Source organism: Zonotrichia albicollis, chromosome 18, assembly GCF_047830755.1.
Source record: "Zonotrichia albicollis isolate bZonAlb1 chromosome 18, bZonAlb1.hap1, whole genome shotgun sequence".
NCBI classification, from domain to species: Eukaryota; Metazoa; Chordata; class Aves; order Passeriformes; family Passerellidae; genus Zonotrichia; species Zonotrichia albicollis.
This window is the reverse complement of record NC_133836.1, coordinates 6,725,204-6,752,065: the sequence shown is the minus strand read 5'-3', so window position 1 is coordinate 6,752,065 and position 26,862 is coordinate 6,725,204. Positions and strand designations below refer to the sequence as shown.

The 26,862-nt window shown below is 42.7% G+C and overlaps 1 protein-coding gene across 20 annotated transcripts in view; it reads right to left on the bottom strand.

The window, feature by feature from the left end:
* Positions 1-26,862, bottom strand: part of FBRSL1 (fibrosin like 1) — a 495,033-nt gene that overhangs the window by 143,531 nt on the left and 324,640 nt on the right. For all 20 annotated transcript variants that reach the window (XM_074554517.1, XM_074554525.1, XM_074554511.1 and 17 more), the window contains one exon: positions 25,235-25,264. In XM_074554517.1, coding sequence (XP_074410618.1) covers positions 25,235-25,264 — 30 coding nt within the window. The remainder of the gene's footprint in view (positions 1-25,234; positions 25,265-26,862) is intronic.

Sequence of the window (26,862 nt, the reverse complement as noted above, 5' to 3'; positions counted from 1 at the left end):
GTCCTGTGCTTGATCCTCATCTTTGCTTGCCAAGATTGTAACAGACATCCAAGAGTGAATGCCACCAGGGGAAACGTTTGAGAACTTGCCTTTTGCTACTAAGGAAGGTGCTTGAATTTCAAAATGCCAAAATGGTAGGCTGTCCATACCCAGACAAAAGTACTGAATACATGAATATTAAAAAAAAAAAAAAAAATTAAAAAGAAGATAGTCTCAAACCACTTGGCACAAATCACACCATTCATTGCAAGGAATCACTTCTGGCCAAGCTATCCCCATGGGCTTCGAGGGCTGTCAGCAAGCAGCACAACCAGAATGAACTTGCAGGTCCCTCCCTTTGGCGGGTCTGCTCCAGCCAGGACGGGACTGCTGCCTGCCAGGGACGGGGCTGGCTTCCTCAGGATTAGCTAATTATATCAAAATACTTGTCCACCACCCTCAATAAGGCAGATTTGGAACAGAAGCAGAGGAAGAAAGTCTTGCAGATGGTACTGTCACTCGGCAGCTTACAACAAGGCCTGGGTGCCCTCCTGACCTTTGCTGGCTCTCCCCAGAGAGCAGCCCCACAGGCACAGGCAAGAGCAAGTCAGATGGGGTCAACAGATGGCTGAGAATATGGTGCACATTAACACACATTCTTCATGAGCCTGCCTCTGGCCCAGGAATAAGCAGGAGAGGGATTTGGCCCCAGAGCATTCAGCAAAGCCATGGTCAATACTGCACTGAAACCTCTGCTGGCATCCACGAGGCAGAGAATGCTTGCTGCCAGAGTAAAATATCTCATTCTTAATGCACTATGGCATTGCTTTTGTGGTTTTGAGAAAGGCACGTTATATTCTCTTACAATGTGCTAGGAAAACCCCCGGTGCATGATGTGTGTGCAAATGGGTGCTGCAGCACCAAACTGTGCATGTGGGTAACTTGATAATCAAATAATTTGCCTTGATGCCTCTCTAAAAAGACATCATTGTCCCTCTAATTTTGATTCCTTGTAAATAATCAATCAATTAGCTAATCTGCTCAAATGCTCCCCCCACCCCTTTATGTTTTCAATTAAAAGTGTGAAAGGCAAGTGCAGACAGATTTACATGATGCGCAAGAGGCAGTAATGGGTATTTTTTCACTGATCTTATCAGGTGCCCTTAAAGTACACTTGGGGTTTCTTGTGATCTTGGCTGCTAAGCAATTCTGAGCATTCATTTTTTTTTCCTGATGGAAGACATGTCTTTATGAGGCTGTCTTTTGTAAAACTCCATATATAGAATATCCAGCAAACTACTAAGGAAATGGTATTTTCCTTTCAAAAGCCTACCTGTGTTTTCCTGAAACTCTTAGAATGTGCAAACTGATCCTTCTGAGACTATTCTGATTTGGCAGGACTTATGCAACTTTTGTAGAGATAGCAAAAGGCATTTGTCTTCCACAGGGCTAAGTCCTGGCCAAATTTCACATCCTTGCTTCAAAGTATGCAAGTTCTCTAGCAAACTATTTGCAAGTACTTATAACATGACCAAACCAATTTATTTCTCCCTACCTTATTTTTTTTTTCAGGCAGCCAAATCTTGCTATTTGAACTTTCAAAGAAAAGGAAATCAGCTGCAGGCAGACACACGACATGGAAAATTTCAGCTCCAACAGTCAAAGTCTGGCAAAGCTACAGGCAATTGTCAACAGCCCTGCAAGGGAAGTGCCAGACAATCCCCACACCGGGCTGGGCTTCCAGCTCCACCTGCAGCCTGGCCAGAGGGCATGGACATTGTGTCAGCTCCCTGCCCTCTCCTAGGCAGCTCCTCAAAATGAGTCAGGAGCAGAGATTTGTGGTGATTTCTGTGATTTGTGTGATTTGGGCTGAAGTGTGGAAGGCACAGCCTTACAACTGGGGGGCTTTAGTGCAAGGGAAGATGGATCAGTCATGGCTACTCCATAACACTTGAAAGACTCACCCATTACTCATACAGATTTGGAGTCTACTTCAGACATTTTAGGTGACGCTTGCTGCAATACAATGTTTACATATAATGTTAAATTATATCTTCAATCAAAAGGAAATGTTAATTCCTCAAACTGCGAAACAACAAGTCAGGATCTTGCCAAGATAAAAAATCAAACAAAGAAAATGAATTAGAACAACAGAAAACTGAGCAGCAACTGGAAAGGCACAACACTTTTCCCCAAGCCAAAGGCTTACTCATGTATATCACATGAAATAATTCTTTCAGGAACTGGCCAAATTTTTAGAATTGAACAGAATCAAGCTCAGTAATAAATTTTATCCTTCTATAAGTGGCAAGGATATACTTTCTTAGCATAAAGCATTAGTGACCACACTTATCTCTGTTCTTCAGATGAGAGGTGGCATTGCCCCGTGGACTGAAAAAGGCAAAGCAGGTAAGGCATTCACATCCCTGTGGGGTTATTAATTCCTGGGAGCACTGAGGCAATGCCACACTCACTTATTTCTGCTACATAACTGCCCTAATATCCTTTCTGTGACACAATCATCGCACTGGAGCAAAAAGTGTCACTACTGCCCTCAGAGCAACAGCCAGACACCTCAGTTATTTAAGAGAAAATCTAGTTGCAAAGGGGAGGGGGGTCTGTAGGAATTTTAATGCACCAAGATCTCACCTTTGGTATCATTTTCCCCTAATAAAACAGGGATGATCACACTTGCATATCTGTTAGAGTGGGACAAGGACAAGTTAATGTGCGCTCCGCATTCTGAATGCGGAGCATAATAAGTGCATGAATTATTTATGTGTATAAATTTAAACTCTTTGATTGAAATGTAAGACTGGTTGATTAGAAATAAACTTCCTTCATCTTTGATACCTAGATGCTCTGCCACAGGAGCTTTAAACAGTGTGGGCTGCACGTTCCCATCTCCTCTTCAGTGACAGCACTGGAATTCATGAAATAACACGGAAATCCAGAGCTGTCCCAGATGAAGAGAAGGCAAACCAAAGTACCCCAAAACTCCAACTTTTCAGCTAGCTGGGTTTCCTGGTGCAGCTCACCAATCATTCAAACATTCAATCATTCAAACAGAATGGTGCTAGTGCCAGAGGGAACACGTGGCTGCAGCTCAGGGGCCATCAGCTGCCACCAAACCTCACACCAGGTTAAACACCAGGTACTAGCACATCCACCTTCTCCTAGAAATGTTTGTTTTCTGCAGAAAACATGTCCCTGTATCTCTAGTTATCTCTCCCAGTAGTGCAGTAGCTTAACAGAGGCCCACCAGTGATCTCCTGCACTTAATGTTTAAACCACCTCATTTAATAATCTGAAGGAAGGAGAAAGTCCCAGACAATTAAATGACACAGTGATTTGTTATCAGGGGGTCTCAAAGGCAGAGCTGCAAGAATAAGAAATATGTATTGAGGAAACAAAGTGACACAACCAACAATACCCTGCGTAGATAAGGGCTCTCAATTAAATGTGTTCTCTTGCGGGTGTGGATTCAAGTCAGAGCTTTCACAGCTCCTTCCTCCAGACACCAGGCAGGTACCAACTAAAATGCAGCTTCCTGTAAGAAAGGCACAACCCCTAATCTGAAAAAGTGACCTCTCCTTACCCCTTGGGCAGCAAGTTTTCCTGCAAGCTCAGATCCTGTTGATCCAATTTATTTCCCTGGTACAGCACTAAAAGCAGAACCTGAGTACCCATCCTGCCAGAGCAGCATGCTCAGTGAGGGATTATAAGCAATTCTGTAATTTTGCCTGTTTTAGTTGCAGATGCTGAACAGAGAGTTTGTATATAATATGAAAAGGAGTAAGAGAACATCAATTATTAATGCAGCCTCATGAAGCAATTAATTTGCCAGGTCATTAACTCACCATCTACACAGAATTCTAAAATCCCACAGCAGAAAAATGCTGGTCTGAGCATGGCTGAAGGGATTTCTGTGTGGGGCAGTGTCTCCAAAGCCCAAGGCCAGGAGCTGCAGGAGTTTGTGGTAAGCCTGGTGCTATGAACCACATGAATTGTAATGACATTTATGTTCCAGGAGATGTGCATGACCACCTCAGTGAAGATCACCATCCATCACTCCTCTGCTTTGCTTACAACTTTCCTCATTAATCTCAATGCATATTTAATTCCAGTTCACTCAGCCCATGCTTTACAGTAACCAGAGATGCCATACTGGGTTCATCTTTTGTTTCCAAAATACATTTGGCTCACTGTTTTTAAGCAACACAAGTGGCATTTGTGCACCAGCACGCCAGACTGGACTTCTAATACACGTTAGGTCTTTCAGAACAGCTCTACAGCACAGCCAACACCACCCAGAGCTGCTGGTGTCATTGCGATAGCTGAAATATTTATTTTTTTAAATTATTCTTCAAAAAAATTATGGTCTTCACACTTTCCTTGACACAAGGTAAGACATGCTGTCTTCCTTCCACCTGAGGCAGCTTTCCCTCCCAGCCATTATCAATAATCACCGTTCCAGCAGACTGATGCATATGCTGGCTGGCTTTGCCACATTAAGCCTCTCTCTGCTGGAAGAGGCATTAATTATAAGCAGGCAAGAAGAAACTTCTGCAGCATTGATGGCTGCTCTGCTGGGTGCTTTTCCTTGTACTAAGCTTGTTTTCATTAACTTCCCAAATAAATGATAAAAGGCACAGGCATGGGCAACAGAAAGACAAAGCCACAATCAATGGAGGAGCTGGCTGGCTGCCTCTGTGTGTGTGAGGAAGCTTTGTTTGGATCCGTGCAAGCGCACACACACACAGCCCTTCCTGCAGAGCAGTTTAACTAATCCAACCAGGAATATAAAATATCAGCTCACTGGGAACTCCAGCACTTGGCTGCACTCTTGGTGTCGTGGTTCCAAGCTAAAACCAAACTCGCTCGGGGTAGGATGGTTCGTGTTCTGTCTCCAGGCTTGGTAAGAATCAGCCAGCAGAGAGGTGAATCAATGCATTCTGTTCTCACTGAAATGCAATTCTGACACCTCTCAGGATTTTAATATAAAATACTGATAACTGTTATATTGATTATGTTGATTAAAATTGTGATTATTAACCCTGCTGAATAATTACCACATTTTATTTACACATTAGAGTCCCGAGCATGGACCAGAAAAGAGACTTCCCTCCAAGAGCTGCCCAGAGAGCAAGAAGAATATCTGACTAAAGTTCTGCTTTAAAAGTTCCAAGTTTGCAAGTTTTAAAGGAGTCACAGCTTCCACAGCCAACTGCAAACTGATCTTCCAGGCCTCACAGATAGGTTAAAGAAAACCTGCTGCACCTGTCAGCAGAAACATTCAAAAGAAAATTAAAAACCATACCCCCAGTCCAATGTGTCGTTCTAAATAATGATTTTAAGAAAAATCACATTATTTTCTGGAGCCTGACTTGTGACTTTCAAACATTTGGGGTTTGCCAAACTGCTGGTATAAATCTGGAAGCGCTCCACTGACGCCACTGAAACTGCACCAATGTAAAAATGGCATCAGGGAGAACAGAAACAGGCTGAGAGAATTGGACAGCTGTGACCACTAACACAGGCTGCACATTAGGAAAGATCAAAGACTAATTTTTACAAAACATTTTGGCTTGTTTTTTATTTTACTGAATTAGGGTAAAACATGGCTCACATTTGCTCTCAGTAGCTTGACAGGCTAAAAATTCTTCCCTGACTTTTGGACACAGCATAACACCAATGGATATTTAGCCAGCTATTTTTCTGAGAGGTATTTTTATCTCCTGTTAGGAGGCTTCAATCACTCGAAATACAAGATTATCTTTCCTCCCAACTGCATGACTGTGGTGAGGATGCCATAGCAGATAAACACAACCTTCTGGTCCAAAGTCCCATCCTGCTCCTGGACTTCATTATTCAGAAACATCCCCATCCTCTTGGCAAGGGGAACAAAGACCAACAATAATGCCTCTAAAGGTTAAACACATGAACCTTTCGTCATGTTGAAAAAGGGGAGGAAAAAAAAGGCATTGGAGAGCACTACAAATCAGGGCAACTGACTGCTCAGCAGAACACAGAGGGCAAAGGGTGGGTGCACCATTATCCAGCAGGGATTGTGCTCTCCAGAACCACTGTTCACACCCATCTGCAGAGAAAACAACCATCATCCTCAAAAGCCCCTCAGAGCTGGCAATTTTTAGGCACAGCCTCTGCATCAGGAAATGCCTGATCTTGGCAGCAGGCATGTTACTGATAGGAATGATAAACCAGCAGGGTTATAGGAACATGTTTCTCTCCAAGGCCAGAAGAAAAGGAAAGCTAAAATCTCCAAGGCCCTTTTGAGGGAATAATCATAAAAGCTACAGACTGCATTTCCCATTTTTACTGCATCATGATTAAATCTGTTTCTAGCATTACACCTTTAAGAAAGATCAAAGGGAGGCGGTGAGGGAAGGAGGTGCACAATGACTTCCACTAATTGAAGCAAGCTGAAGTCTCCAGCACCTTCTGGGTTTTCCAAAGTTTCCCCCTCTATCTCAGCTTTTCCTCTGCCCTCCCCTGCGGCCTCCCTGCCCCAGCCTCTGCAAAAGCATCCAGATGACTGACACTACAGACAGAGATGCCTTTTATAGCTGCCTGGGTGCAGTAACAGGAACAAAACCATCCCAAATCTCAGCATAATCACTGGCAGAAACTCACTGCAGTTCTTCCATTGTTTCACTTCCATGACTCCTCTTTTCTGTCTTGAAGAAAGGACATCCAGGTTTAGAAACTCTTAACAACTGATGTGTATTAGTGCCAGGAACACTCATCCCAGTAACAAAACCTATCAAAGCAAAGCTGTACTGGGAAAAAAAAAAAACCTAGCTTCTCAGCATAACTGTATGTGCAGCAGGAGTTTTTGCCAATCTCCTCCTACCCCAGACCAACCTAATTAAGCTGCTAGAACTTGTGGTGTAAAGATAACCATGGCATCCCAAGTGGGGCTGTGTAATAACCTGACTCTGACTGAAGCGCGATAACGCTGAGAGCATCGTGGATCCTGCACTCAGCCAAACAAACACTCCTGGATACCTCTATCCTCACCATTTACCTTCTCCAGTGTCCCTCCTTCCTTCTCTCATCCATCTGTGCCTTGATTATAGGCTCTTGGGGAGCTCTGGGAGGTGCTGGCTTCACAGGAGGGGCTGTGAGCCAGGGTCTGCACCCGCCTCTATGGAGGCTGCATTTCCATCCTCTCATCCCTTGTGCATGAGCAAGGAAGAGAGCTGCTTGTAAATGCCTCCAAGGGTCAAGTGCAACTTTGCCTTTGATGCTTAATAAAGTTTTGAAATCAAAACCACCATGTAAATGTTGTTCTTATTATCAGGTAGGTGTGCTCTGGTTTTCTTCCAAGGGAGCTCAGCCGCTGAAAGTGGCTGGTGCTACAAGAAAGTCTTGGATGTTCAACATTCAACTTTGCAGGGAGGAGACTGACATAAGAGCTTGGCACACAGCAATGAAAGAGGATGCAATCTGATTTGGCAAATTAGCCCCTGGGATGATGCAGTTGCCATATGTACCTAGGTGCCAAATTTCAAATGGAGCAGAGTGACCTGACCCTGACCTTTAGCTCTGAGCGCTAAATTCCCTCTCCAGGGAGCCTCTCTAGCCTGGAGCGTGTTTCAAAGCTGTGAAGAGAAAAAATGTATTCACCTGGGGGATATTTACAGCAGAACATTTGTTTTCACTTATGCTGAAATCTAAGGAGAGTTTTGGTAGAGTCCCTGCATGTCATTCATTCCATCAACAGGTTTTGCAGCTCTTCTTATGCAGGTGTCTGAGCCCTGTGCAAATCTCTCTGGCTGACCACAAGTATCTGATGAAATCTCTGTTCTAGACAATAATTTTCTCAATTTGGGGTTTTTCAAACAGAAGCAAACATTGTCTTCTTTCTCCCTGTTTACCAAAGACACTGCAGGACAAGATAAGGAGGCCACCAGCTACAAAAGTTCATCATTCTTAATAAATACACTCAAGAAGTTTACAAGAAGTATTGTAAATAACTTAACCCACACTTTTGAGAAGCTAAGTGTTTTGTTTAGTTCGGGGGTTTTTAATCATGGCACTGCAAACTAGTAGTTAACTTGCTAATTAAAAGCAATTGCCTAATGGGTCATCTGGCAGCAAGTAAGACAGGTTAGAAGGAAGAATGAATGTTAACTAGAACTTTCTGAGCATCAGACCAGTGTTATGATACCCAAAATACAGGTATGGCAAAGAAAGGCAAAGGAAGGCAAGCACAGGTTCAAAGACAAGGCAGATTAGTTAAAATAGTTGTACAACTCAAAACAACTTTAGACCTTTACAGACCAGCTCAGTAATGAAATGTCACAAAAAGCATTCTCCATGTGGACATGCTTTCACTTGGTTTTTGGCTTTATCATTTAAGTTGACTTGCATTAATTTTTCTGAGTAACCTGGTATGGAGACAAAGCCAGAGATCATCTCAAACATGCCTGCTCTTCTGGAAAGCAGTGTCAGTTCTAGAAACAACTGCCTTGCTTTTGCCAATCCACTCAAATATTGATGCTTTGTAAACTTACCCAGACACTCTTTCAGACAGGTTGGCATGAAAGAGATTGTGGAAGTATTCAGGGTAAAGCTGAGAATAGCTGCATGCAGTGTTATGGGCCATGCAGTAGCTTTGGGAAAGGCAGCAGTATAGGTGAGCCAGGCCTCCCTCTAGTCAGCTAGCAGAAATACATCTTTATTTCAAGGAACTGAGTCACTTCTGAAATGCACCATTTGTTTAAATTACAGGAAATAAAGGTTTACAATCAGGGACGAGCTTGGCAAACCTTGTTAAGAAGAAACAATGGTTTGTACCATCTGCAGAACCTGATCTCTGCAAGGCTCATACATCCCTAAAAGCAGCAGCAAAAGATGAGAGAAGGATTTGCTAAACTTGTGTTCCTATCCAAGTTTCACATAGAGAACATCTGTTTGCACCCAACAACATACACAGGCATTTGATAAACACTTTCTTGCTTCTCACTTTGGGATGGCTTTCTAGCTCATACAAAATGTAACACTGCTTTTTATATAGTCTCACTTATTTCAAGTACCATAAAACCAGGCATGAAAAAAGCAAATGTTTAAAGATGCAAAGTAAAGCATTTCAAAAAATCTGGGGAAAAAAAATACTTTGGGTTGTCCACGCAATCCTAGTTTAGCTCCCTTTTTGCACACATGCTTTGGTTGTGTTTTGTTTTCAAAATCTGGCTCCCACATTTCCTCAGCAATCTCTTCACAGGCTCTGGTTCCCCAGCACCACATCAGGCCCACACCTCCAGCCTGCAGCACCTGTCATCCTCTTCCACACTGCTGGATGCCAGCAGGAAAAGCTGCAAGTGTAAACGGATGCGCTTTTGCCATCTACCATATTCACTGCTCCAGATCCTTGCTGGCAGCAAGGAGAACCAAGTGGAAGATCTCACTCTGCTGAAGTGTTTCAGCTGAAATTCACCCAAATAATTCAATCTGAAGAAGACTCTCAATATGGAAATTCACCATGACAAAGTCTGGGCAGATTGTAAGCACGTAATTTGTATAAATTGTAGGATAACCTTGACATCTGGCTTTCTTTCCCATCCTGTTTACAGGAGAGGAGGGTAGAAGAGACCTCTGTGTTCTGTGACTTTGAGCAGAATGAAGAGAACATGTCTCCAAAGCTATTCCAAAATAAACAAGGATAATTTGTGTATCCAGGATGACAGCAAAGCTTACCAGTGAGAAGCTTTGAGCAGAGAATGAAGTCAGCTGCACATGACAGAGACAAATGCTGTTTCAAGGAAAAAAATTTTGCAGAGATTGGACAAGATTTTCCATGCTCATTTTGCCTTTAGAAAATAACCCTGAACTTACAAGAACCCACCGAGAGACAAGCATCTTTTACCTTGCCTTGGCAGCTTCAGAAGAATGCTAGGAATAAATCATAGCAACAAACAAAATTGTCATAAAACCCCCTTGCTGCATGACACAGACTGGAGCAGAGGATGTTCTCAGACAGTGATTCATGAGCAATGCTCCTGAAACTGCTATTGTGTCATTTCCCAGCACCTCCCAATTCCTACCAGCAGGCTAAAGCAGCAATTAAAGAAGTGGGAGTGCTCTGCAAGCCTTCCCTGTCTGTAACAGGCCCACATCCAGCTATTTATTAGGTAATCCAATTACTGTGATGTGACCTCCCTTCATGCATAAATGTCTAGTCAGGCTGCAGGACAGCCCATCAACCTGGGTGTTTTCCTTGGGACACAAGCTTCTGTTCCTCTAATGACAGAGTTTGTTACAAAACAGCCACTGCACACAACACTGCACCTCCTCTGCATCTCCTCTCATCACTTTCCAGTTCTCTGGAGAGCCCAGCCACAGTGGGAACAGGTTGAGACCAGTCTCCTGCACCCACCTCTTGGACCATGCTCTCTTCCTTGCAGCTGGGAGGAGCTTCCCACTGACTCCAACAGACCTGCCTCATTATCCTTCACAAAATTACTTCAATGGCAATGCCACAGACAGCTGTTCAGCCTTCCAGGTCTGACAGAGCCACTCCTCACCCTGTTGGCTTATGGGACCCATAAAAGCCCTTGGGACCTCTTCAGAGCCCATGCACACTCTGCCTTCTCCCTGCTACAGGAGCTACCTGCAGGGGGGACAGCCTTTTTGTGACCCAAGTATCCTTGTGAGGATGTGGTCCTTGGCCAGAGCTCCTGGGGGCTTTCGTACAACACAGGGGTCATTTCCAGCATCACCAACAGAGACATCATTGGAAATCAGTGACAAAGCTGCACATCTGACTGTCACAACCCAGGACAGTGACAGGGAAGATCCTGGATTCCTGGCCAGTGTGTGAGGCAAGTCCCTGTTCATACTCCATTTGAAACAGGCTTTTTTCAAGGGATGCAGGGCTTTTGCTTGGAAATAAGCCAAGGGAGGACCTTGGGCTGTATCCATTGACCTCTGATGACAGAGATTAGATAACAAGTGAATGGAAGTACTTTCAGCAGTGGTGCTGTGTGCTGAGAGACATAATAAAGAGCATGTATCATGGCAATACTCAGCATATGTAATTCCCTGGAGACACTACCCAGTGAGAAAAAATGGCTTTGGTATGTCCCTGTTTGTTACACTGATTTTCCTGACTTTTCTGAAGGAGAGAATACTTTCCAGCTCACTTCTGCTCTGAAAAATGCTACACCCTCTGCAAACTCCAGAAGAAAACTGCAGTTCTTGATGCTCAGGGGTCACTTCAAATCACCCTTTATTTCCTTTGATTAAATGTTTTTCACACTATGCTTTAACATGAAATATCTGATAAAGAAAGAACCAAAAGTTAGAGGCACAGGAAAGGAAGATAAGCATGTGGAAGAGCAGGCACACACCTCTGGTAAGTGAAAATGATTAATTCAAAAGCACTAAGGGGGTTTCTGCATGGAACAGATCACAGCAGCCTGTCCAGAGGTCTATCAGGGAGGGCTCACAACATCCAAGGCACAGCCACAGGTACAGAGCCCAAAGCTCCTCTCCTGCTCTGTCTCATTCACCCTGTGCAGGCAGAGGCAGCTGCTATGAGGAACAAGGGATGTCTCTTCCCTGTGTGAAACTTTCCTGGGCCCTGGAAACACCAGAGAGGCCTTGAAGGAGCAGCTGATGTGGACTGGGACCCCAGCAATCAAATCACAGCGGTGCTTCAATGCGATTCCCCAGCACTGCACGAAAGCCACCAGCAAGGATTACCCAGGACAATTTAATTATGTGTGAAAACAGCTGCAGAGCTTTATGGGGTTTTAGGGTTGTTGTTCCTTGGATAGGAGGGGGGAAAGGAGAAGGAATTAGACATGGAGTGAGCTGAGTGGGACCTGTGATGGCAGAAACACCCTGTCATACACACGAGCTAAAGATTAAGGGCTGATATATACAAAGCCAGTTTTTCTCAAAGGCTCTGCTTTTTCATCACTTGTCACCTGGAATGGGGTCAGTGTCACCTGCACCCCACATCCCCAGTTCCACAAGAGATGGCTGCTCATTTCCTGCACACACCTTTACCCAGAGCAAAGCCAGCTTTGCCACTGCCTACCTGTGCACCCATGTTAGAAGAACACGATGGCCTAAGGGACAGAGAGATGCATTCTTGCTGAGACTAGCTGAAATCTTGGTCATACTTAGATGAAACAGGATTTTATTGCTGCCTCTGAACAGGCCAGAGATTCACCCATGAGAATACAGTGCCTGGAGAACAGAAGGTCCAAGGAAAAACTACACATTGTCTTTTAGACCTTTTCCCTCCTTGATTCCATTAAAAGGTCCCTGTGCCTTGTAAAATATCTGTAGAGGAAAACAAACCCCCACAGAAAATACTTCACTGGGTTTTACTTTCCTCAGGCACGATGAGAGCTCATCAATGCAGTCTGTAAGCTGTTTGATTTAAGGAATCCACCAAACATGTCTCACACAAAAATTACAATACATGTGGTATTTGTCTGTTTTTGTTTTTATTTCAATTTTATTTCTGGATTCTACTTTGCTCTGTAAGTTATTTTTCTTGCATGACAAGCAATATCCAGTTATTCATGCGCTGCCTTTTTTGTTTTAAGTTTTGACATTTTGCCCAAATTGAAGACAACAAGATGCTTCCTAGAGGTTCTCCTAGCTTCAGTGAGGTCTCCCATACTTCTGGTTTTTAAAAACTAGTACATACTAAACCTAATACACATAAAACCAAGGCACAGAGTTAGTGACACCAGCCACAATTTCCATTCCACATGTGTGCATGCTCTCTGTCTATGCACAATAGTGCTTCCAACCTGAAAACAATGTATTCAAGGAAAGAAATATGGATTTCTGTGATGGGATTTCCAACGCAGCCTCAAGGACTTTGGTATCCCTAGACTATAAAGAAAGTCCAGAGAACAGAATGCTTAACATCTCCAGCCTCCTTTGAATTCCCAGCCTTACTGAACGAAGAATAAAGAAAGCAGGAATCCACTAATTAAAGAGAAATGGGGCTTATTTGTCTTGGTTTCTGAAGTCACAGTTCTCCACTTCTGAAAACACAAGTTTCTCACCAGTTCTTTTCTGCCCTAGGGCTGTGACCTAAGCAGCTTAAATGATACACAGATTTTGGTCAAAATCTGCTCCTTATTTACTGGACTTCAAATGTGCAAGCAATTACTGAATGGGTCTCGTTTATTGAATAAAAGTATTTAGGCATTATGTTTACAAAGGCCTAGAAACATTAAAATCTAGTGAAAAACAATTACTTTTACAGAATACATCTGCAAGCAATATGAAGTCATTTTGTTTTTGTAAATTTCTCCGTAATAGACTTATTGTTGATGTGGAAAATGTTCACATTGCAGCAGTGAATAATTTTGAAATGCCAAACTTAATAAAGGAGAAATTATTGCAAATAATATCACAGCCCTTAAAGAAAAAAAAAAAAAAGCGAAAATACCAGCGGTTTCCTGACTAGTCAATCCTCTTCAGATTGGCAGAACCTCTTCAAACTAATCAGGAAGAGTTAGACAAATAGTTACTTTATTATGGAGGCTGTCAAATAAATCAGAATCTGGCAAGCAACTGTTTTTGAGCCCTGCAGCCTGGCTGGCTTCTTTTCCTGTAAACCCAAGGCAGTTACAACAGACCCAGGGATGTGTGTTTGTCTGCAGAGCAACGTGGAGGCTTCAGGCCTCTAAACAAAACTTCTCCCAAATCTGGGCCAGCATTTTTCTTGGCTTCCTCAGGTTTTGTTGTGGAACATGGCTGAGAGAAGAAATGTTTTCTAACCAATTAATTCAAGTCACTGCTGTTATTTTTAATGGAGAGCTCTGAAGCTCAGCTCACAAAGGGTAATGAGAAAATAATGTTTTAAACAACATCATCAGAGGAATTAGGCCATGGACTTGAACTACATTATCCAGTTCTCACCGCAGAGTTATTCTGCCCCCCCAATGTTTGCTCTTTGCAATGGCACGCTGAATGGGAATTGTGCCTAAGGTACAGGCCTGGGACACAGCCACAGCTGAAGGTCACAGAACAGCGAGTTTCAGCACTCAGCCACAAGGAATGGCTCCTGTGCTGCCACAGCCCCAGCTCCAAACAGATCCCGGTGCCCCTGGGCTGTGTGTGTTTGTGGGGGAGTGAAAAGCGAGATCTGGTTTGAGCATGGCACTGGGGCACAGGCTTCATCCACTTCTCACAGCTCTCCAAGGATTGAAACTGATGCAGAGGAGACTTAGGTACATGACTAGCATTGCTCTGCCAAATTGAGTAACATTGAAAGGTAACAACATCACCTTTCCTACCTCCATTCAATCCTCTTTGTGCTGTTTATCTGCCTTGGACAACATTGACTCGAAAGGACCACAAGGCAGAGGGAAGGCAAAAGGGACCCAGGGTAAGGGGAGAGAAGAAAGTTTGAAATTATAAAACAGAATGGATTTAATGATCACTGGGGCTTACAGGCCTGTTTGAAATGTTTTCAAGCACTGCTACTGTACCAGCTATATCCACCAGCTGAACAGCCAAGAATTGTAGCTGGAACTGCAAAATTGCCCAGGCAAGAACTGTCCTTCCTCCTACATCCTTTACATCCATGGCAATGCAAACTGGCAGCACTGACAAATCAATTCAACACCAGTGATCATACAGACTAAGAAGGTGGGATATAATAACTTCTGAAGCTAACAGGATGGCTTAAAAAGATCCTTTTTTTTTTTTTTTGCACTAGATCACATTAAAGCAAGTAGCACAGCCAGACTTGCACCTGCTTCCAGATGAAAGTGGTGCTGGTGCAGTGCTATTCTTAATATGAATTAACTCCTAATACACATCTGCTTTAGCTCTAATTGACTTTATAGTGCTACTAAAAATAACTGGCAGGCATACTTCTCCCCTTCCCTGTATGTCAATATAGATTCTCTCTTATGGATCCTAAAATGCAACACTCACCATAAATACTAAGAATCACTAACTGCATGCCATCCTATATGTAACATATTTTTGGTTTTGTGGGGAAGAGCCACAGATTGGTCCTTGAAGGCAGCCTGTCTCATAGAGAAAACCACCAGCAAGAGATTGGCATCTCACAGCCCAGGGCCAACAGCATGGGCAGAGCAGAGGAGGTGCCACTGATGCTGTCAGACAAAACCTGAGAGATGGGAAAAGGACAAGAAACTCATGTTTTGCCAAAAAAAGGGAGATTAAAAATACAGGGATAGGAAGGAGACCTTTTTGGTAGGATATATGTTGGTTTATGGGAACAAGCTCCATAATCACAGTACAAAAGAGTCTTATTTCCTTCAGCTTCACCTTCTACAGGCAGGGTGAGGTTATCTACAAATTTAAAGGGGTGAAAATGGCTGCAGTCACTCAGTAACTGAGATCTGAGTGTCCATAATATATAGTGACATGTATAACACATCTTGGTCACTTCAGCCACCTTTGTGGCAATTAATAAAAAGAACAGACACCTTAAAATCTTTGTTGGTTACCAGAGGTTACTCGGTGCTTTTATCCTTGCATGATACCTTAATTGAGTTTATGTATGAATGGGATCCCCTTCCATTTCAGGCTAATATTCTTTTATATTTATAATATTCAGGATAGCGACACATGCTTGATTACCTTTAAAACACTTATCATGATTCCATTTAAAAATAAATGAATCCCATTTAAAAGTGACTTGTCCCCATCTTCTAGTATTTATGGACAAGGACATATGGGGCTGATTTCCCTCATTATTAAGAAGCACGTCTGAGGCTTAAATCATTTAAATTATTCATTGACAGCAATTGGGCTACTCATACAAACTCCTACTTACATGAGGAGTCCCACTGATAGACCAGTCAAGTGGATGAAGATGGCTGAACAGATTTTGGGATGCACAGAGCATCCACAGACACTGCTGACTATGATTAGGGTGAGGAGCACTTTTGAAAATGGGTCCCCACCTCCACTAATTAATGTGATTTAGCTGAGACTTTCAGCATGGTTGTTCTGAATGAGTTTTTCTTCACAGGTCACCATGACTGAGGTGCTGAGGGGTGATCAGCAGCAGCCGGAGGAACAGGAGTGACTGTGCATCAATTACCCCAGCCTGTTACCAAGCATTTCTAGAGCTCTGGGTTAGATGGGGCTTCCCTTTGTGCTGAGGGTTCACAGTGATCCTGAGAGCAGCCAGACACAAGGTGCACATCTCTGCCCAACCTGGGCTGGGGAAGATTTCACCAAGAACAAAGCCAACTCTAAGCAAATAAAGAGAACCATCTCCAAGCAGCAGAAAATGCCCATCTCTAGTGTGAATTCTCTTCCTGCAATACTGAAATCAGAGACAGGAGATGGATAAATCAACTGCATGGCTGAGCTTGGACTGTATCAGTCCAAATAACAAAGGCTGTAAGTGTTTAAAATTCTGCTATAAAGAGACTTTCCAGCCTATCACAGACTACTGTGCTCTCTCCACCTCAGCACCAAAGACCTTGAGCTAACTGCAAGCGTGTTTCCAATCAGTGCAGTCAGTGAGAGAACAGGAATCATCCTTCATGGAGAAAAAGAAAAGTTATTGTTATTCTTTACGACGTTTTCTTTTTAATTAAAAAGACATGTTTCTTGCTCTCCCCAGAATGAGCCAGAGGAACATTTGCAGCCGTTTTCAGGTCACATTATATTGCACATATTGCAGCTGATTTCACAGCTATGTGGGCAAATTACTATTTTTCAGCACAACTGAATCATTATCAAGGTAAAAGCAGACAGTGAGCACCACCAGCACCTAGAGGTTACAATATATTTTAGGAAAACATGGTCTAGCTCTTGGAAGAAGACACTTCCACATTTCAGCCATTCCTCTCTTCCCTGCCCAGCCCCAACTTTGATCCCAAGCATATCCTGGACTTTATTCCTATATGTGATCTTGATGATAAAGATATTTTTTTGTTTCAGTTTCCTCCAAGAAAGGCAAAAAAGGTTAGGAAGTCTTTAAACTCTCAGTTCTTATGGCTGTTAATATTTCACATTGCCAGCAGGGAAAGGAATTAAAACTGCCAGTAGCTATCCAGATAGATTTTAAAATCCCCTTCCCTCCCCCTTCTCTCTGCCTCCCTCAGCTTCAGAGGATATTTTCCCCGCAAATTGGTTTTAAATTAAGGAAGGTGATGAAGGCAATGTGCCGTCTCAGCATTTTCCCAGGTGCACTTAATCTAATTTCATTAAGGAGATCAGGACAGATGATCGCTACAGTTGAAACATTAAGTCTGTCCATTTTTGTATAAAAAAACCATTAAGTCTGTCAAAGTGTCGGCGGGTGGGCTGTTTATTATTGGAGATGAAGGCACGCTTTGCTTCCCCAATAAACTGTCAGGAGTAGTAAACCACAAATTAAGTCAGCTGCTGCCAAAGATTTAGGCAAAGATCTCCAACTAGTTTTGACACAGGTGTGGCAAAGGCCAAGGAAAGGCTTGGAAACCTTGGAAACTGAGCTTGTTATGTGAGATATTTCAATCTGACCATCCAAGAGTGGAAGACTGGGCATCAGTGGGCGCAATCAAGACCTGCTGATGCTTCTGACATCCAGACACAGAGTTGATGGGAGCTGTGCTGCACCATGTGCCCCAGAGCACAAACTGTAGAATTCACCTTAAGCAGATAAGAACCCATAAAAGCTTCATTCAAGCCACTGCTCTGTTTTGAACTAATGCACAGTTTTGACTGCATGTACATTCCTCAGTCAGTCACAGAGGTATCAAACAAAATTAGAGCAAACTCATTAAAATGCAGAAACTTTGTAAGACCAAGAGCTGTAACAGGAATCAAGTGAAGCTTTCAGATACTACAAAACCAAACGTGAGTCATTTGGAGAACATTTTTCTTCTCAAGAAAAATGCAGCTGGGTAGAACTCAGTATTAAAGACCATCAGGAAATGCTAAGAAATATGAAGTATTAACTGGAATTACACAATCTTTACAGTACACACAGAGAAACTAATAATGACTAAATGGAATCAGAAGTGACATTCTAACTTGAGTTTTGTGCTGAGGGTAAAGTACCATGTTTGCAGATAATGTGCTTTGAGGATCAAGGGTGGGCAGGGCAGAGGAAGGTTCATTTCCCACTCCAGGGGCAGCCAGGGCAGGAACAGAGCCCATGTGAGCTTTATGCTTTATTCCTGCCCAGGGGACACGGTGCTGCACATTGTGCCCTTCTGTGTTACCTAACCTGGCAATTGATTTTGGAATACAGGAATGAGAAACTCTGCAAGCCAAATGAGGGCCTGCAATTGTGGCTATTGGAGCATTGCATCCTCCAGAATTCTCATCTCCTTGGCGTCTTTACGGTTAATTATATAATTCGATTTAATTAATTGAATTGCCTAACTCAGTTGCCAATTCCTATCACCTGCCTGCTCTGTTATTTTCTGTCTGTTCACCTTCCAAGGAGTTCCTGCCATTGCACAGGTAGCCCTTTGGACTCAGACTACCCTAACAATGTTATAATGGTTTTTCTTGATGTGGGCAGACAGCTGTACACAGCTGCTCTCTTCTCTGTTGCCTCACGTCTGAAAAGTTTCCTCACAAGGTCCCTGGTAAGATAAGAAAATGCTCCTGGATGAGAACTGGAACAGGGAGATGTTAAACAATGGGGAAAGCAGGGAGCCAGGGACGTGCTGACTGTCAGCAGCAGAACTGGTATGATCCTGTTGTGCCCAAGAGCTCCACACAGGACCTCTTCAAGCCCTTTATGTGAATTGATGATGGATTTTTTTTTTTCAGCAAGCTAGAAGGCTCTTCTCATTGTTTGCTCTGAAAACTCTTTTCTGCATTTTCAAGAATGAATATGGGCACCACACACTGTGATGACTCAGCTTGTTATATACAGACTAATGTACTTAAAATTTGAGTTTTTGTCTGGATAAGAGAAAACCACAAAATCTCAGCAGGAGGGGAACACATTGGTGCTGAAGCTTTGACTCTGTTTCATTTTTTTAACTGCGTTCTTGCTTTATTTAAATATAAAGGTCAAGAAGGGCTATTATTACTAATAATATTTACCAGAGCTGTAGATGAGAAGCATAACTTGGAAGGCTCCTCTCCCTCTGGAAGGACTTGCAGGGCTTAACTCAGAGGGAACCTTTGTGTCTGCTCCCTGCACATGGTGGGTGGAAGGAAGGATGGAAACCCAGGCCATGCCAAGCTTCTCCCCCATCTGGCTTTTCCCAAAGAGCAACTGAGTGAACTGGGTCTGCAGTGGGCTCAGAGGATGCTGTTTTTCTGATAAATCTATTAATGGAGAACAACTAAATAAATTCACTGAGTGGTGAATTTTTGTCTTCCTGTACTGGCAACAAGATTACATTTGCCTGTTTATAGCACCCAAATCTTTCAAGGGCTACAAGGTTATTTTAAATTCAATATTTTGATATTGTTTAAAAAGCAGATCTGTTTTTAATAACAACACACAGATTGTCTGTAAAACAGAGGCTTTCTTCCATTAGGAGAGCTAACAGTCTTTACCCAGCTATTACTGTATGGGAGAGAGCTTTCTCACTAGTTTTCACTCTGTATCACTGGGTTTTCTGTCTGTCAGAAAGAAACCTCAGCAGAAGCAGTGATTCTGTGCATGTATGTGCATGCAGATGTGCAGCACTCCTGCAGGATGCCAAGCCTGCAGCAGAGCCCAGCCACACACTGCCACAAGGACATTCAGCACTGCTGTCCACAAGCCAGAGCATCCCATGGCAAAAACCACTTCAGCTCTGTCTGAGACCCCAGCTGGGGAGTAACTGGCAAATGGAGATGTCTCACTGTTAGCCACAGCTGAGAACTGTCACAGGCTGAAGTGCAATGCTAACAGAAGTGCAAATACTGCCATGTGAAAGCCCTCAGCTCAATTCCATGTTTGATCGTTCCCTTCTGCAGCAACCAGTATGAATCTCAATATCTGGGAAAGTAGCAAGTTTAATTTCTCAGAGAAAAGGACAATTGAATGATGGATAAAACCAGTTTGGGGACCTTGGTCTGGGTAGGCTTCAAAACCAGCAAATAACAGATTACTTAAAGGGGGAAGTAAACTTCCAGCCTCCCAAAAACACATCAGATAGAACCCACCTTTTCCACTGCCAGATAAAATGTAATGAGCAGAGGAAGAGAAGCTTCCAGCAATAGCACTGGAGGGGGTTTTTCTTATTGCTGGGTAATCTCAGACACAAACAGAGTGACCATTCCTGCTAGAGCAACTCCAGGCCTCTCTTCATTATTGCATCCCTTTCTCCTGCTGCCTGAACTATGATTTTTCCTGTGGGCTTGTGGATATCCTCTCAAGGTCAACACAGCTGAAACAACAGTGATAATTTCATCCCCCAGATCTTCCATACAGTTTATTCTTCTCATTGCTTCTACTCTTATCACCTCCATCTCTCACTCAAGCCCACAGTTCTCAGCACTCTCTTTGACTCACAATATTCCTGACATCAAAATATTTAACCTATGTTTTAAGTCCTGTGTATCCTTGTTCTCTGTAACATAATGAGCATCCTCTGTTTATCCACACAGCCACATTCTTGGTCAAGCTACATCACCCTTCCTTTACTATTTTGTGTTTCCTTTGGTGACAGCAGATATAACTGTGTCCTAGTGCCAAGGAAAAGTTGCTGCAAGATCATTTTCCTAATCTGTGGCTTTGCTTCCTACACAGCTTCTCACTTTCTGAATGGCAAACTATCACTCTTTGTGTTTTGCCTCTTTCACAGCTTACTTCTCCTTCCCAACACTGCCATTCAGCATTGCTGCAAACTTCCATCTCTCACTGGTCTGACTCCATCAACCCCTTGGTAAACTTTCAAACGAGCCCCTCCTCGCTGCCTACCACTGTGCCTTTTGCTACAGAGAATAACTTCTCATTCATGGCCATAAAGCTGCCTGACTTGCCCTCTCAAATGCCTCCTAAAACATTAATACCTACAAATACCCACTTTAGAGTAATGCCAACAAAACCAAAGCTGGACAACAACGAGGCTGCTGGCACACTGAAACAGTGCTGCTGTTGACCCACTCACCTGGGTCCCTTCTCCCTCATGTCATCCTTAACCCATGAGCTGTTCTGTGCTTTTACAGCACGCAGCGGGATGGGAGTCAGCCCCAGGTTGGGTGGGGGGATCACCGCCCCACTGTGCTGCTCCCCTCCTACCTATCCCTGCTCTCCTGCTGCTGCTGCCGACTCCCAGGCACCTCCTGGGACGCTGGGATTAGCAAACCACAGCATGGCAAGGCTGATTCACTTTGCCACAAGCACAGCCCAAGGAACTCACTGGGCTGCTGCAGAAAGTCGTGAGAAAAAAATGACTTCAAAAGTTTTTGTCTCCACCTTGGATTTAACTTTGCTTGTCTCAGAAGTTGCTTGCTGTAGCTTAAACACAAACTACTAAATGAATATACAGGAAATACTGACTGAACTTAGAAATACAGCTCCATTTTTGCACATCTTCCTTAGCACCATGTTAAATGAAGAATGCTTGATATCTAACCCCTGATTTGGAGAGCTCACTTTCACGGCGGGGCCATGTAATTAAGCTGACAACCCACAATTTCACACAGAGCAGACAGAAGTCCAAGACTGAAAGAACATGAACACTGAATTACTTTTAAAGAAAGAAAAACAGGCGCCTTTTTAAATGCAATCTTGAACACTGTTATTAAAAAAATGAGAGCAACATTTTGGAGTAACGAGCAGAGATTACTCATTCCCTTGTTTTACACAAGTTGACTTTTGGCTTTCTGCAGAACACCATTTAACAGAGCACATTACCAAGCTGCTAGCCACTTTTCACAGTGATGCTAAAGCAGGTAAGAGACAATAAGTGGAACTGTTGATGGTTTATATTACTCTATTATGTTAATGTTCACTAAAGTATGCCATAAGCTCTCTCATTACATGTGTATAAACCAATTCTCTGTGGTGTTATTCCTGTGCTAAATGCTATAACTACATAAATCTTGAATTAATGGAGACTTTATAGTTCCTGAAAATGAAGGGTAATTGCTATCTGTTAATGCTGTTGTTGCTATTAAAGGAAGTATATATTTTCAGTAACAATGTTTATGGACCGTGAGCTTCACATCTCAGCTAGTGCACAGAGCAGTGTAATACAAGTATCAGACTGGCTCCCTTTCTCCCAAAAGGCACAGCATCATTTCCACAGCTCCAGCAAGCAACACTGCAATCCTCCCCACAGCTGCAGAGCCCAGGCCAGTGTCCTTCACTGAGTACAGGAAACAGGATTTGCATTTCCATCTCGGCGAACGCATGATTTGCGAAGTTTCTCGCCTGGTTAAATGGCTGGACAGCTCACTTTATTAGTTCGGGTATCTCAAACAGTTCTGTGAGAAGCGCATGGTGACAGAATGATAGGTGTGAGAAAGTATCATCCCACTTACTTCCTCTGAGATTTCAGCAGTGATGCAGAAGTGAAAGGCTATACTTGGCCAGAGACAGTTCTCAGAAAGTAGATGGGATTGACAACTCCCCTGCCTTGAGCTCCTCTTCTCCAATTATTAAAAACAGCAGTGCAATGTTTGGAAACACAATCTGCTGAGAAACTACCTTGCACTAACGAAATGCTCCTCTTTCTGATACACTGTACATGTGACTGACTATGCTCAATTGCTTTTCTCCCCTGGAGCCCTGCACAAGGAGAAAAACCAAACCATCAGGAGTGTGTTTATATTTTACAATGCAGTGAAGGTAAAACCTTAATTTTACCCTAACATCTATGTTTGAAAACATTAGGAGCTCAATAGCCCATACACCTATGAACAAAATAAATAGTGGATAATTACTAGCATGGTACAGAGAGAGAAGTAGGAGGTGGAAAATTTCAGTTTTGCTCCTAGCTCAGTTGCTGACTCAGTTTGTGCTTGTACATGAACTTTTTTTGTCTGCCTTCCTCGTGAGTTTTATGCAGGCAACACTGACCCGCTGTTTATGACTAACAAAAAAATGTTATGCAAATCAAAAGTACATTAGTAATTCCTGCCCTGCCCTTCCTCAGTGCCAGCATGTGTAGGTGTACCTTGAAAAAGCTGGTTCTTGCTGACCAGGCAGCATTGCTCTGCAGCAGTGGGGAAAGAAGCCGAGCCATCAGGTAATTTGGGAAGGCTGGTGCTGGGCTGGGCACTGTGCTGAATCCTGCACCTGGCTGCAACAGCCTGGAGCATTAGCAGCAGACACATTTTGCCATCACAGGGAGGAGGGAAATGAGTGTAGTCCCTCAGGACAGTCACACCAAAATTTTTACAGCTCTTGGTTGCATCAGTCAGGTTGAGTTTTAGACAAACACTGAATTCATTTCCAGGGGAGTGCAGAATGCCAGGTATCAACAGAGCGAGCCAGGCTGCCCCTGTGTTCCCCAAGTGGAAGGCAATGGTGCACTTACATCATCCCCATGAAAGCTTTGAAGCATCTTCACTTCAACCCTGGTGAGTTTATGTGCATGTGCCCACATCTTTGCTGACAAGAAAAACAGCCCCACTTAATTCCTGAGACCTATTTAATAGGACTGTGTCATGTTTCACATCTCTGCAGATCAGGCAAGAGATAAAAAGATGATGATCTTGGGCTGCTCTCCTTACGAAGAAAAGAAATGTTATTATTAAGGCAGAGTCACCTTAAGGAGAAGGTAGCTGGGAAATAGGTGAGCCTAGAAAGTCAAATTACAGTTACAGAAATGTAAAGAAATGTCATATTAATGGTAAGGAACACTATAATAGCCTTTCATTTGCTGTAAAGGACAGCAAGTTACCAGCCAAACACAATGCAGCTTCCTCTGAAGGTAACCTCAGATCCCACATTCTGAAAGCTAATCAATGTTGTTCAGATTTCAATTTCTTCTCTACAAGGTGAAGTCAAACCTAATCTAACAAACGTCAGTCTCAGATGTAATGCCGCTAGCTGGGTCTACCAGTGTAATTTAGATAATCATTAATAGCATAGCTGTATAATAAAACTACATGTCACTTACAACTTCATCTGAGGTTTGACTGGCAGATCTTTAAACAGTTTTCTAAGTGATTGCTTTTACTTCCTTTGATTGGGCAGTCTGGGAAACGTTTTAACCCCATGGTATCTAAGCTTTTAGGGAACAATATTTCACCCTCACCACCCCTGCTGTCAGCTCTGCTGCTGTGTAACCTTGTAAGAAAGAGAACTTGGGGACAGGGGTGGTTTCAGCAAGTGACTTTACACATATATACTCATATAAATTTAAAATAATATAAAATAAAATAAGTACAGTATCTTTCATTCAACACGCGATTTAAATGTTTCTCTTCAATCAAGCTGTCGTCTCAAAACACAGCTTACCATACTCCAAGAATATTTAGTATCTCATGATATTTTTAAAAGAAGAAGTTGAAGAAAGTCTGGTGTTTCTAAAGCTCTAACAATACTAACAAAAAGCTTTCAGAGGAGTCTCTTGAACTCGTGGTAACCTCTGATGCAGCTGGTGTGCTGCTGAGGACACAGGGCTACCTGAACTCAGCTGATCCAGGAGAAAACTCTGTGCCACAGCTTCTCATCAATGAATGCAAGAGACTGGACAGCCAAAATAGAATAAAGGTTTGATGAAGAGCTGACCTGAGGCTGACAGGTCTGATCTGCCAGAAGCTAGTACGGAATGCTCAAGCCTTTTATATATTTGATTTTTGAAAGCACGGTGCCACTGGCGCTACACAGTGGGACTTGTCTGTTTTCCTTGCAGAGGTGAACAAGAAATCCCCATACACAAACTACAACCTTTCAATGACCAACCTCTGTATTCAAAAGAAGGTCAGAAAAATCATTGCTCTGTGATAAATATGCATGCATCATGACAAAACACTGCTTGACAGTTACCACACCGCCTTGGGAGGGCAGGTCCCACCTTCCAACTGATTACAAAGCTGACATCTTCAAAGGTTACTATATATAAAATATTGGCTCCTGACAAGTTATCAGAGGAAACTTCCTCTGAAACAGCACTAATGCTTTAACTCAGGTCTCACAAAATGCTCACATAATAATCAATAAAGACTATTATGTTAACAGGACTCTCTTTCCTCTAAATAGAAGCTAGTGAAGATCACAGAGTAGCTGATCTGATGCTTTTTCATTCAATTGTAGATATTTTTAAATTTCACATGAAGACTGGAGGAAAATGTTATTTTCAAATTCATTCTTATTGTGACTATCAGGGAATTTCCAAGCATATGAAATAAGAAAATTCAGTCTTACCTTATCGTCAATATCGCTCTCGCTGTCACACTGTGGATTAGAGAGAGAAAAAAAGATTTTGAGAAACACCTTCATGTATAGGGATCTTTTGCATCATCCTCTTAAATCTTTAGGATAGCTGTTTATGATGTTCACAGTTCAATGAAACACACTTCTGATGGCTGCAGAAATGCCTTTTACATTGCTAGCATAAACCAGATCCTCTCTTATACAAATTTATGGTGTACTCTTACTTGGATGGGGAAAGCAAACTTTAAACAAAAAAGACAATCAGTGATGCATTATAACAACCACTGTAACATGAGTACCACAACAAAAAGCACGCCTTTTTATCATCCCAAATCATGGAATATATAGTAACAGTTTTGCATTGCTTCACCTTGATAAGCACTTTGTCATCTAACAAGGAAACTGTGAAACTGGCAATCAATTTCTAATTTAATGAGTGGTACCAAGAATAGTAATTAAAATACATCATAAATTCTGGTACATTTTTTAGTTTGAATGAGATCACGATCCCAGGAGGAAGTGTTTACTTAAAGAGTTTTGGAGTGCAATCTCTCTCAGGCTCTGAAAATGAAATGCTCTATTTTCACAGCACAAATGACGGAAAGATAACTTGAGCACTGAGCATTTCAGGACACGCACATCTTGCTGGCTGGAGCACAGAAGGATTTACAGTTGGGAGCAGCAGTAAATCTCTTGGGTTGTGTTATGCTGACAGAAGTGGTCAGTGTGTTCTGTAGCCCAAAGGGAATTTTCTCCTTCAGCCAAGGATGGGGATGGCCTGGTGGGTTTCTGTAACTGGCAGCACCCTACAGAGTTCACTGGGTCAACAAGAGGGGACTCTGCAAGTCAGCAGTGGTAACCTCCAAATGTGGAAATGGTCCATGAGAACGCACATGATTCAGTGTCATGAATGTAAAAGAAGGAATAGATCTGTTTGGTCATTTTGTCCAGATTTCCTTCTGGAGTGGGGAAGGGGGATCTTTCCTGTCACATTCTTTTATCCTCAAGTCACACAGCAGAAATTTCAGCTTAATTTTCTGCTGATTTATGAGAGAATATTTAATCTCTTCTTCTATTTGAACCTTTTATTTTTAAATTCTCTGAAACACACCAAGCACACAAACAGCCCTGATATATTGGAGGAATCTCCCACAGTGATTCTGCAGTGAAGAGTGCTCAGCTTCCCAACTGACACCTTATTCCCATTTTGCTGCAGTGAAAATTCTTGGTTTAAGGAACCTGTTTTTCTATAGTTTTGACTAAGCAGAACTCTTTTTCTTTCAAAAGGAAACCATTTCACACTGCCCCACATGATCCACAGCATGTTTTTCACAGAGAAATCTGACTGTTTAGCAGGATGTGCACAGTTCTAATTGTATGGGCAACCATTCTGGAAAAGAGAGAACTTGAAGAAAAATGGAAGAAGTGATAGGATACTGCCTTGCAGGGGCCAGGAGCTGTGAGTGGGGAAGTTCTACAGGAAAAAACAGAGTTAACACCAGCAAACTGCGCAAAGTCCCAGCCAATTGCTTTGTAGTAGGCAAGAACATCAGGTAGCCATGTCTTTAGTAAATACCTTGCCACAAGCCATTTGTGCCTTTTCTGTGACTTTTATTCTG